The sequence below is a fragment of the Eutrigla gurnardus genome, assembly GCF_963514095.1.
Source record: "Eutrigla gurnardus genome assembly, chromosome: 4".
NCBI classification, from domain to species: Eukaryota; Metazoa; Chordata; class Actinopteri; order Perciformes; family Triglidae; genus Eutrigla; species Eutrigla gurnardus.
In genome coordinates this window covers 27,061,433-27,074,003 of record NC_139918.1, presented here as the reverse complement: position 1 = coordinate 27,074,003, position 12,571 = coordinate 27,061,433, and the positions used below count along the sequence as shown (strand labels likewise).

General features: G+C 44.4%; 1 protein-coding gene across 1 annotated transcript in view; it reads left to right on the top strand.

Annotated features, from left to right (window-relative positions):
• The window catches only part of cdh2 (cadherin 2, type 1, N-cadherin (neuronal)), a 58,381-nt gene extending 46,238 nt beyond the window's left edge, over positions 1-12,143 (top strand). Inside the window, exons 11-16 of the mRNA XM_084006960.1 lie at positions 319-461; positions 1,997-2,230; positions 2,900-3,133; positions 3,388-3,527; positions 7,834-7,998; positions 10,568-12,143. Of these exons, the coding sequence (XP_083863086.1) occupies positions 319-461; positions 1,997-2,230; positions 2,900-3,133; positions 3,388-3,527; positions 7,834-7,998; positions 10,568-10,774 (1,123 nt within the window). The 3' untranslated portion in view covers positions 10,775-12,143. The remainder of the gene's footprint in view (positions 1-318; positions 462-1,996; positions 2,231-2,899; positions 3,134-3,387; positions 3,528-7,833; positions 7,999-10,567) is intronic.
• Positions 12,144-12,571: the final 428 nt, after the last annotated feature.

Genomic DNA, 12,571 nt, shown 5'->3' with positions numbered 1-12,571 from the left:
TGTCCTACAAATTAGTTTGAGCTTCTGATAACAACGAGCCAGACTGGTCTCTCCCCTGTGAGGCGCTTCGTTCTCAAAAGTTGGAATAATTATGGAAAATGCTGAAATATTTATTCCGTGTAAACAAAATACAAAAACAAAGAAGATTGAGGAAAAAGTGGAAATGGAGACTAAATGCACCCGGAAGATTTCCTTCTGCAGGAAAACACAATTGAACCTTTTTTTAACCTTTAAGAATTTGCAGATAACTCTTGAAAGTCAGCTTAAAAAGTGTTGGGTAGGGATAATAAATCACCTCTTATTTTTCATTCCCCTCAGATACTCCAAACTCCAAGATCCAGCCAACTGGCTCAGGATTGACCCGAACACCGGCCGCGTCACAACGATTGCCATTTTGGACCGCGAGTCGCCCTTTGTGAAGAACAGCCTGTACAACGCGACATTCCTGGCTTCTGACAGCGGTACGTAGCCATTCAAGTACTGCTGTGATGCACCGGCTACATTATCTAGGTGTATTATTATGTGTATCTACTCCAGGAGGTGCATGCAATCGGCTGTGTGTGTGTGTGTGTGTGAATGAGTGTGTGCATCCCTTCGTCTGTCCGCGGTTAATCTCACATTCTGCTGCATCAAACTGCATGGTATTTTGGGAGGGCAGTTATAGTTGCATACTCAAGGGGCCTCTTGCGGTGGATTAAAGTGTGTTTGGTTAACAGCTAACAGAAGTACCAGTCCCCCCCACACACACACACACACACACACACACACCGCACACACACTGCTGCAACTTCTTAGACAAAGACAGCAGACAAAGGAAGAAACGCCAGAATAACAAGAGGAAGAGAATAACAGCAATTCCGGGCCAGTTAACACGCAGATAAATGGAACTAATGTAGAATCAGAGAACAATGTTATGAAGGTTTGTTATGAAACTAACAGCTAATGCAAACACAAGTGCACACGCACACACACGGCTGTACCTCCTACAACTTCTTAGAAATGGTATTTTATGGCAAGACCAAATTTAAAAAATGCTAACAAGAATAACAAGAGGAAGATAATAACAGCGACTCCAGGCCAGTTAACATGCAGATAAATAGAACTAATGCAAAACTAACACAACAAAGTTGCACATTGAGCTGAGTAAGAGTCAGATGTGATCTAAAACGGTTTTTATCATCACTTTGATTTCACCTGAAGTCCGTTCACAAACATCTCTGGAAAAGGAGAAGAAAAAACTCTAGTCACAGATGCTCCATGCTTGAAGGTCAACCTTGTGTGGAACCCTGACCACCTTTAGTCGAAGGTTAATATGCTAGCAATCCCACCACCATCCAGCATGTGGATATATTCACCTCTTCCTGCACTGGCGGGGATTTACCTCTGTTCAGGTTTACCCTGTTCTGCGGAGCATAGCTTAGGCCAATAGGCTTAAAACTCCACCAATAAAGAGGTTTCTCAGCATTAATGGGTCAGGATTGGATGACTAGCTCCTTTGAGCGTGGCCTGAATGGTAAAAAAGCCTCTTAGCTGAGTGAATACATAGAGGAGCCTGAGACGAGCGACACTGGGCTCTGTTTGTGTGCTTTAGTATTCCCGTCCCGTGTCCTTCGTCAGGAAGACGTTCTTCAGGCGTACACACACACACACACACACACACACACACACACACACACACTACCCAAATGTTCTGATATCGCCCTTTCTGTCTCCCTCCTCACATGAGATTAGAATCCCAGATCAGCAGTTTGGATGGGTCTTCTCCCACTAGAGTAAATAGCTGTTTCGAGTGTCGTATTACAGCATGAGGCCCACAGAATAAACTCCACATTTTACTTTTCCCTCTGCATAAAGACTGTAAAAATGACTTTGAAATGAGAAATGTTATTTCAATAGTATAAATTCCCTTCATGTGCACTTGGTTGTTTTTTTCTTCCTTTCCCATAAATATGGATGTGCTGAGTGTGTGGTTTGTTTTGTTTCTTGGCCCGTGCAGGCGTCCCTCCGGCTAGTGGCACAGGTACGCTCCAGATCTACCTGCTGGATATCAACGACAACGCTCCAAAGGTGTTCCCTCAGGAGACGGAGATTTGCCAAAAGCCGGAGCCCAACGCCATCAACATCACGGCACTGGACGGGGACCTGAACCCCAACGCCGGGCCGTTTGCCTTCGAGTTGGCCCACCGGCCCAGCGACGTGAGGAGAAACTGGACCATCACCAGAGTCAGCGGTAAGACGGATCCTCTCCACAATGAGTTAAAATGTCAATAATCAATACAGATATAACATTCAGCAGTCTGTTGTTGAGTAATTAAAGGCTCGGGCAATCTGCGATTCTTCTGAACACTTTGGGAGAAGGCTCAGGTAGAGCGGGGGGAGACGATATATTAACATAACCATGCAGTCATTAATTGTTTATGCTAATTTGAAAAAAAAAAAACATAAATGGCAGGAACTCATTAATTGTGTGTTCAGCTATTAGATAGTGCGAGTTGAAAAGCAATGAATATATCTTAATAGGATAATGGCATTTGGATTATAGCAGCTGGGAATTTAGCCTAAGCAGCATTATCAAAAAGGTATTCAGTAGATTTATAAGCTCCAAATCTAAATCCCGACCATGTTTTGGATTAGATATGCTGATGCAACTTCCAGGTAGGAATTTATGCTGCATATTTGCGGTAATAGGAGTGTAATCGTACTGTGAACACGGGCCTATACAAACGACTATTCAGAGTCCTGATTTAATCCCCCCTGAAAGAAGCGCAAGAAACACGACGCTTCCTTTTTAATACACGCCGAGTAACTTAATCTCTCGCCTCACCACTGCTTATGTATTTGCTGTCGAGGCTCACTCCCTCACTCTTCCACCGTCTCTTTGTCCTCCTCCGTCTCCCAGGTGACTATGCTCAGGTGAGCATGAGGATTGGCTTCCTTGAAAGCGGCATCTATGAGATCCCCATCATAATCACGGACTCAGGCAACCTGCCCATGTCCAACACCTCCTATCTGCGGATTAAAGTGTGCCAGTGCGACATGAACGGAGACTGCACTGACCAGCAGCACATCATGGCGGCCGGCCTGGGCACCGGCGCCATCATCTCCATCCTCCTCTGCATCATCATCCTCCTCAGTGAGTGTCTCAGTGCCCTGCTCCAACGGCGCATCACGCAAACGAACACGGGGATTATAAAGGCAGCTAAACGTTATCCGAGATACGGCTAGATTACTGTAGGATTACCCAAAAAAAAAAAAAAAAAAAAAAAAGATAGCCTTGATCGGGCCGCCGTCCAAGCCCTAAAACATCGGATCCGATTACATTTGTCTGAAAACATGTAAGTTATTATGTTTTGTAATATGAGATCTCTGTCTGTGTCTGTCTGTCAGTTCTGGTGCTGATGTTTGTGGTGTGGATGAAGCGCCGCGACAAAGAACGCCAGGCCAAGCAGCTGCTCATCGACCCCGAGGACGACGTGAGAGACAACATCCTCAAGTACGACGAGGAAGGTGGCGGAGAGGAGGATCAGGTGAGAACAATGTCCAGAGAGGAACCAGAACCCGAGTTTTCTACCCTGAAAATGAAAAAGCAATGCCTCTCTAACGACACGCTCAGTCGCGTCTTATCATTGCTAATTCTTTACGTAGACCAGTGTAGCATTAAAATCACAGCACAAGCCTTTTTCTCTGGACAATAGCAACATGCTTTCCTACACACAAGAGTGTGCCAAAGAAGCATTCCGTTTGCGAGCTAATTCTACCATGATTTCATGCTACCGTTCCAGAACTTAAAAAAAGCACCAGGTGGGAGGCTGGGTCGAACTTTTCTGTTACGAGGCTGGTATATATGTTTGTAGAGATTAGCATTACTGCTAGCGATGTGTATGCTAGCAATGAACAGCATACACATGCTGCAAAAGCTAGTTTCAGTTTCCACCAAAAAAATGCACCTGAAATTGCTTTGCAAAAAAACAAACAAATTTGCTGGCAGAGGTGCTGACAGAGAACACAGAAAGCAAGGGAAAACAAATTGAGATACATAAAACGGGACCAATACCAGTCAATAGTTTATAATGCTAAAATAAGGTTAAAAGCAATTCTATATAGATAAAAAATAATATGTAGAATTCCAATACTTTGCATCCTACTTACTACCCAAGTGTTTTGGGGGTTTAGTTTCTCTTAAACAATTCTGTTGTCCCTGAAAATCTATTTTCCTTCTTCTTACTCTAAGCACTTGTTTCCTGTCTTAACAAAAAGTAAGAACCATTTTGTTTCTCTTAAATTGGAGAAGACAAAAAAAACAAAAAACAGTCTGTGCTTGCTTTGTCCGTGCTCTTCTCGTTGATTCGCAGGGGAATTCAGCAACATTCGAATCTGAATCTGACATTGACGTATTGTATTTCTCGCAGGTATCAGGAAAAATAGTCGGGTCAGCAGAAACATTTGGATACTAGCGTAGAAAAAAAAAACCTCACCCAGCTCCACATCGAGCTGTGCAGTGTTTCGGAAAGGACAATGTTGGGGGGGGCATTCAGGTCACATCTACAGTATGCAGCGGAGGAGCACTTTACAAATACCTGAAGCAGTATAAAGGACTCAGGGCTCTTTCTGTAAGCTTACAATGCATCCGTGCTCCTATTAGTCCTGCTCATCATGCTACTCCGAGACACACTTCACACTCACAGTGAGGACAGGAAATAGTTCCCTTATTTGGAATTGAAATCAAAAAGACAAAACGCATTCTGATCCAATCGCTTCTGGAAACAGTGGAACTAAACACACAATAGAAACACAATGCAAAAGGTATCAATAAAGCCACAACTCTATCCCCCTGCAGTAATCAGGCACAAACTCAATTGCCCTCTTGACCCCTTGTTAGCAGAACGGAACTCATTTATTTGATAAAAAGACAAACAAACAAGGCAGTAACAAACCAAATGGGCTGTTTTTTTTCTTGCTGCTGGCCGAAGTGCTCCGAGGGCTTCGGTAGAGCAGATATGAGCAGGAGTCCCCGATGTGACCCAGCTCAGCGCCAAATTAGCCTCGGAGACTTGTAATTGGCGAGCTGATGTCATCCGGAGATAGCCATCTGCTGTGGCACAATAATGAAGCTCTGTGTAAGGTAACAATACGACTGGAAGGCCGATGCACGTCAGCTAGTGATTAGGCCCGGAGGGAGAGCCCACTTGTGTATTCAGGTCCTCGTCTCCACACACTGAGAATAGTCACAGTTGTGGACCACAACGTGTTGAAAGGCAAACTGCCGCATGATATAATGCTTCAATTTGGAGAGGGGGGAAAACAAGCGGCCGCGTTGAGTGGCGCAGAGCGTGAGCGGAGTGCCGGGAAAGAGAAAATGGTCTTGTCTGTGGAAGCATGAGGGTAAAAAAAAATGGCTCTTACTCTCCCGGCGCTGTGGTCTTTATAATGCCCACCTCTGTTCTCCCTATCTCCCGCTGGGGAGGAAATTGAAGTGTCAGACCGGTGGGTGCTCTCACGAGTATATGATTTTTAAGGGTGCTGCCGCCCCCGCTGCCCCGACTCGTATTGGTTTGTGGAGCATCCCGTTTCATCAAAAGGCAAGACGGCTGATCAGGAGGGAAATAATAGCAAATCAAATGGACGTGCAAATGTTTACATGTGAAGAAAATCTAAATCAAGACGAGGACGAGCCATCTGCTTCTTCAAATGACCTGAGAATGTTTTGTTGACGATTGCCCTTTGGAAGGAGCTGGAAATTAGTTCAATCCAACAACACAAACAAGTTTAACACAGGAAGTTGTCAGAGGAAGTGTATTATATTATCAAAATAATATTAGAGGAAGTTGTCAGAGGAAGTGTAACATCTAGTATTAGAGGAAGTTGTCAGAGGAAGTGTAACATCTAATATTAGAGGAAGTTGTCAGAGGAACTGTAACATCTAATATTATCAAGGTAATCCCGGTTTATTGCAACCTGGGGTGTAGTTTTGCATCCCTGGTCATTATTTAAATGGTTATAATGTTGTAAGCCACAAAGAAGGCAACGGGAAAGAAACGAGACCAGTCAGAAATATGCCAAGAGAAGATGTCCGTATGATAAATCTGAAGTTCAAATTTGCACAAAGTCTGGGGGAAAGAGTCTGTCTGCTACGACATGTGGTTCCAGTTTCCGTGCTAAGCTGACCGGCTGCCGGCTCCAGCCTTCTATCGAGCGGACTCAAAGGAGACGGGTTGGATATCTTCCCCATCTGAGTCTCTGCGAGAAAAGCAAATTCCCCCGAAATGTCAAACTATTTATTCAAGACACAATAATGTCAACAAGCCAGCACTCTAGTTAGATTGTCTGAACCAAAAGTGAGCAAAATGTTGGTAAAAATATCCATGTTTGCACAGGAAGCAGGAAGTAACAAGGTCGGACTCGGAGCTGGAAGTCGATTCTATAAACCCGCGGTGGATCATCTCTTGTTTCGTTGCCGCAGTGGAATGATTTTCAGTCACATCGCTGTTTACTCAGATTCCACGTATTGTATAAGCGTGCATGTATTTTGGAATAATGGCAAAAACTATGGAATCTGCAAAGTTATTTCTGTTTTTAAATTGGCCCCGCTATGTCTCACGACAGGTTAAGTGTGCGAGGCTTAACGTTGTGTTCGAATGTGGGTCACGAGGGCCAGGGGCAGCCATTATACCGGCCCATGTACGTGCGAGGAGCCAATTCCCTGGAGGGGAAGGCTGCTATGTCATTAGACCTTCCTGCTGAGTTCAGCCATTATACGTCTCCGTTGCAATTCCTGTTACCGACTCCTGACCCCTCCGGTGTGCGACCTCAGAGAAGGTCAAACAGGAGTCAGAGTGAAATGGACTAAAGATGATGGATGGCGTTGCTGCGGCGTTGTGTGATGACCACCGTTTTTTCCCCACAACTAGCCTCGGGAGCCTTACTGTCCCCCCCGTCCTCGCCTGCAGAATCAAATCACACATGAATAATCAATGTGCTTGTTTAAGATCTGCGATGACACTTATTAGCGAGCAGCCGAGTCGGTGTTTGTCGAGTGCCAACGTGCTCCGACACGCCAGTGTTTGTGCATCATCACAGGGTTTCTATTTATTCTCATGTTTATTTTTACATTGGAGCGCTTGCAGCCTCTCTTTCCTTGTCTGTGTGGAAGCACATGTACAACTGAGCAAAGACAATTTTGAAGGGGGGATATTAGAGATGGATGGATTACAGAAAATCTTCTAAAGAGGGACAATCCGTCATGCACGCTTATTAGGCACACACTCCCATTCTCAAACGGCATTTTCTCCATCATATCTGCTGTCACCGTGATGCCATCCAGTCGTCGGAGCTCTCTGCCTCTCTTCCCTCTGCTCTCTTCACTCCTCCTCCTCCTCCTCCTTCCCCTGCCCATGACTTTGCACAAACTGCGAGCCATTCAGGTTGCCTTGGTAATGTTAATAGGATTAGCAATGGCTTATGCATATCCACCATCCCGTGTCTGGGCATTGATTAGAGCAAAACAGTCGCCTGCACATCCTTCCTGCAGCACACCGCACAAGTACAAACACTCTGAGGCGTATGATGTGGTCCTCAGCTTGGACCCCCACCAGTGACGGCTCTTTGAATGTGTCAAATTGTCCCTGGGCTTCTGCTTCACAGACAAGCAGCTTTTAAAGTTTGCCTCGTTTGCTCTCGACTCTCCCCGCTGCATTCCAACTTTAAAATCCTCCCCTCCTCCACTCGGTTGAACTTCTCTGCACACGATGCGTTTACCTATTTAGATAATCGCAATCTCCGTTCGGGGTCTGGTCACGCGCTAAGCTAACTCCCATCTGTCTCCGTGTTGTGCAGGATTACGACCTGAGTCAGCTGCAGCAGCCGGACACGATAGAGCCCGATGCCATCAAGCCGGTTGGAATCCGCCGTCTAGACGAGAGACCCCTCCACCCCGAGCCACAGTACCCCATGAGGTCAGCAGCACCCCACCCTGGAGACATCGGAGACTTCATCAACGAGGTAAAAGCACCATCCGACACGCGGGAGAGGGGGAAAAAAATATCTGCAGTGAAAAGTGAAAGAATATTTGCTTGAATTTAATTTTCAAGCTGACTGACTCTCATGATAAACTTGTGAACTTCTAAATAAACAATTTGCTTTACGTGACTCAGGCAGTTGTGTGAAGAGAAAAGTGCAGAAACTTTTCTCATCACACACACACACACACACACACACACACACACACACACACACACACACACACACATATATATATCCATTCCAACTGATACAAAGCCCAGAAAGTACATGATGCTAACTCACTTAGATATAATTGTTTTTCTCCTCACTTTCCGCCAAAGTAGACTTATAGATGTGTCAGCGTAGAAATGGGAGATGAGAGGGGCAATACATTGGCTTTCTATCGGAGTGCAGTGTTCAGAGTGCCCTCGTTCGCCCGAGGCCATCATTGACTCCGGCATGAAGGGAGAATGTAAAATGAAAAGAGCAGTCATGTATTTTTCACAAGCTCCAACAGACAAGAGTTTCACAGCATTACAAATGGAGTTCTCTGCTAGTTTTTGGACGGCGCCCATGTTTTTAAATTAGAAACTTGCTCTTTCGGCTCTGCTCCCCAACGATCCATCTCTCAGATCCTCTTTACTCGGGCGCCACTCCTTTTTTCAAGCCCCTCGCCCCTGCGTGTCACGAATAACCACACAACCCGCGTTTCGTCGCGGAGTTGCAATTTTTTTTACGGCTTTGAGACAACGCGCATCAGACTTGTTATGTTCTTTGAAGGGAACATTTTCAGGTTTGAGCACGCTGACCCAGAAAGCGTGGATCTGTTTTTTTTTTCTAGTCCCAGATTTGACTGTCGCTGAAGCTTCAGTCGCGGCAGCACTGCAGCACCCACACGGAGCTGGGATCTGACCCAACTGATAAGGGGCTAGCCTCTGCAGGAGCAGGGAGTGGGGGAGGGGAGGGGGGGAGTCTGATCTCCATCATGAAATGTGCACACGCCCCGGGAGCTTGTGGCTCTTAATTAAATTAGAGAGGGCAAAAGAAAAATGAGGCAGAGGTTTAGCATAAAGACTTTAACCTCACAGTTGGACAAACAAAGGTCTATCAGTCAACTCCTGGTCCGGATCCCACAGAGGGGGGGGTTAACGTTAAATACATCAGCACCCACGTGTCACGACCTCTGTGGGCCACAGGTGGACACTGATGGCATTCATTCTGTTTGCATAGCTTCAGCCCTGGTGAGGTTGTTCCCTGAATAGAAACACCGGTGTTTATTTTTATTAATATCACATTAAAAAAGTGACGAGAATTCACCGTTTCACTGGGAGTCGTGATCGCCTGCAACACAGCGGGACACTTTCCCCCGTGATATTACCAGGTTTCTGTGATTGACTAGCCTTATGAAACTGCCAGTGGCGTTTTTCTGGTTGTAGATGGAGGGGGCTATAACCAGCAGAGCGATTATGGTTGTAATTGTAATGAACGATCCATCTGTCATATTTCCCACCAAATTATCAGCACCGCAGCCCTGAGCAAATACTTAACGAAAAGCTAACAAGTGGAAAATAATCGTTAAGTGCCCGGGCATTTTAATTCAATCCATCTTTTTATTTGAGAGCATTTCAGTGCTATAATGGCCGCATGGTGGAAACTATAAATCTTTGACAAGTTCCCAGTGGGCTGAGGTCTCTCTCTCTCTTCTCTCGCTGCGTTATGTTGCTCCACTTCTGTTAATTCATTTATTATTTGTTGGGTTACCTGGCAGAAAGCAGGCTTAGATCCAAAGTGGTCCGTGGCCAAAGCACATCTCCACTCCTAGATTAGCAATCCATCATGTCTCATGAGTCCCATTAGGGGGGGCTGGAAATCCATAACAATCCACTAGGACCTCTCATGACGCTACAAGGATTTCTCAGAATGTTGAGCAACAATCTTCAGAATAAAACCAGCTCCCACATGCCTCGAGATAACACACACACACACACACACACACACACACACACACACACACACACACACACACACACACACACACACACACACACACACACACACACACACACACACACACACACACACACACACACACACACACACACACACACTCTCATCTCCGCCTCAGTTAAGCTCACTGCTTACCACTACTTTTAAGCAGGACTTCCATAGATGTATATTAAAGATTTTGCTATCTGGATTAAAAGACAAAGAGTTCTACTGATGCTGTTGAAGAAAGGGGTTGGGGGGGGGGGGGGGGGGGGCATTCCAGTCATATGAGGCTGCCGGACTTGCTCAATCTTGGCTTTTGATCAAGCAGCAGATAATCCAACATCCCAGAAACACCACGAGTCCCGGACCTGAACACAAGCGGAAAACTCCCAGGAACACTAGAGCCTGATTAATCTGATTTTCCTGAACAAGTGGAGGGAGAACCCACTGACTGGTTTTAAGATAGATTAGTTTGGGTGAGGGGGGTGGTGGGGGGCTAACTCCTTATTGCAGACAGAGTGGTTGTGCAGACGTGCCTTAATCTCCTCATGTAACGGCGGTTTTGTGTCCTTGTGTCCAGGGCCTTAAGGCGGCAGACAACGACCCCACCGCGCCTCCCTACGACTCCCTGCTCGTGTTCGACTACGAGGGCAGCGGCTCCACAGCCGGCTCCCTGAGCTCCCTCAACTCCTCCAGCAGCGGGGGCGACCAGGACTACGATTACCTCAACGACTGGGGCCCTCGCTTTAGAAAACTGGCAGACATGTACGGTGGAAGTGATGACTAGACGCCCCCGCCCCCGTGAAGGATGAGGAAGATGAAGAAGAAGAAGAAGAAGAAAAAAATAAAAATGAAGGAAAGATTTCCTGTTGATGGACACGGACAGCTTCTGATATTTCCCCCCCGAGAGTGACGGAACTGTGACAGAAAAGAAAACACAAAAAAATAAACATTCAGAATTTTTTTCCAAAAAAACAAAACAAAAAAACAACCAACCTAGGCTTGTTGTTGTAGTCTACGCATACATATGCTTGTTGAAAGCTTAGGCATAGGCTGTGGTCCGGTTATGGAGGGAACACTGGTGGACTGTCGCCACTTGGATTGTTGGTATTGAATGCGCTCAGTTACACTTGAATTTCACAGTACAGAAGCACTGGGATATAATGTGCCTTTTTGTACATTTTTTTGGATCTAAATGATTAGTTTTATGTTCAAGGCTTTAATGGTACTGACTTTTGGAGTGATTTCAAACAAAGTATGTTACACTCTGGTATGCTTCGACATGCTTTTTTCTCTCTCTCTCTCTTTGGTTACACAACGCTCCTGTTTGTTGAAGATTATTTAAACTACAAAGACGGAAGAAATGAAGGATCATCTGTTAGCTTGGATGGAAGGAAAAACAATTACGAACAGCACTGTACATTACGCTAGACTTCTAGACTTTTTCACTAAAAAAAATAAAATTATGCAGCTGGTTGCAAATAAAGGGAGTTATGAATCATACTTTTGTAGCAGATGTTTCTTTTTCTTTTGTTTCTGAAGTGATGTAGTATTTTAAAAAAACAACAAAAAAAACTGTTTTGGTCTAATCTATGTACACTTCATTTTGCCTTAGTCATCATCTGATATTTTCAACTTTACTTCACTGTAAAAAGATGTGTGTACATAATGTTTTTTTTTCTTTATCTTTTTCTTTTGATGTAGTATATGAAGAAGTGCAAAAGGTTCCAAACTTGTAAATGTTTAATTTGGACTACAAATTCAAGTTTTTTGCATGTTTTTATCTTTTCATGACAACAAAAACGAAAAATGTTGTTTCCCAAATTTATTTACAAAGTGGACAAAAAAAATAAAAACTCTGGGTGACATTAAATGTGTAGAAGTTAAGTTGTTTTTTTTTTTGTATAAAACGTGAAGAAAAAAAACACATTGATAAAAATGGAAAAGTAGTGATTTTGTCAGCACAACTGTTGAATTTGTACCAAAAAGGGGAGGGAGGGGTGGGATGACACGCTAGGCACTAATTACTGAATCAGCTTTAAGACTGGAAGAGGTTTTGGGCTTAAGTCTTGAGGATAACCATGTGTACTGGAAAACAAATTATACATCTCTGACCCCAACCATCCAAATAAAATGCTAATTTTGGAGCTAAAAACTAATCTGCCTCTTTCTTTATTTGTTGTTTTTTTACTCAAACTCAGCATTGTTGCAGAGGCGTAATTAGCTTGTGATTGTGCAATCTATCTCTAAGGGAAAAGACAAATTCTTTTGTACAATAGTTTACCAGAAGGCAGAATAAATCATTTTAACCCTTATTTATTTGTATGCACACATTGTACACCAGTAAAACTCTAAAGGCCCACCCCCGTCTATAGATGATAAGTTGTGTGCCTTGCAGGGTGAGAAGTAAACAATGAGCTCATTCTGTACCACTATCTGTGTGTGTTGTTTTGTTTTGTTTTAAAAGCCAAGCCAAGGTCAAAAGCTCATGGAAATGCCAAATCCACCCGGCACCTGTCTGCTATCAGGCATTTACACTGTAAAGTACTGTAGGTCAGATTGGACTTGACCTCAAAATGAAGAA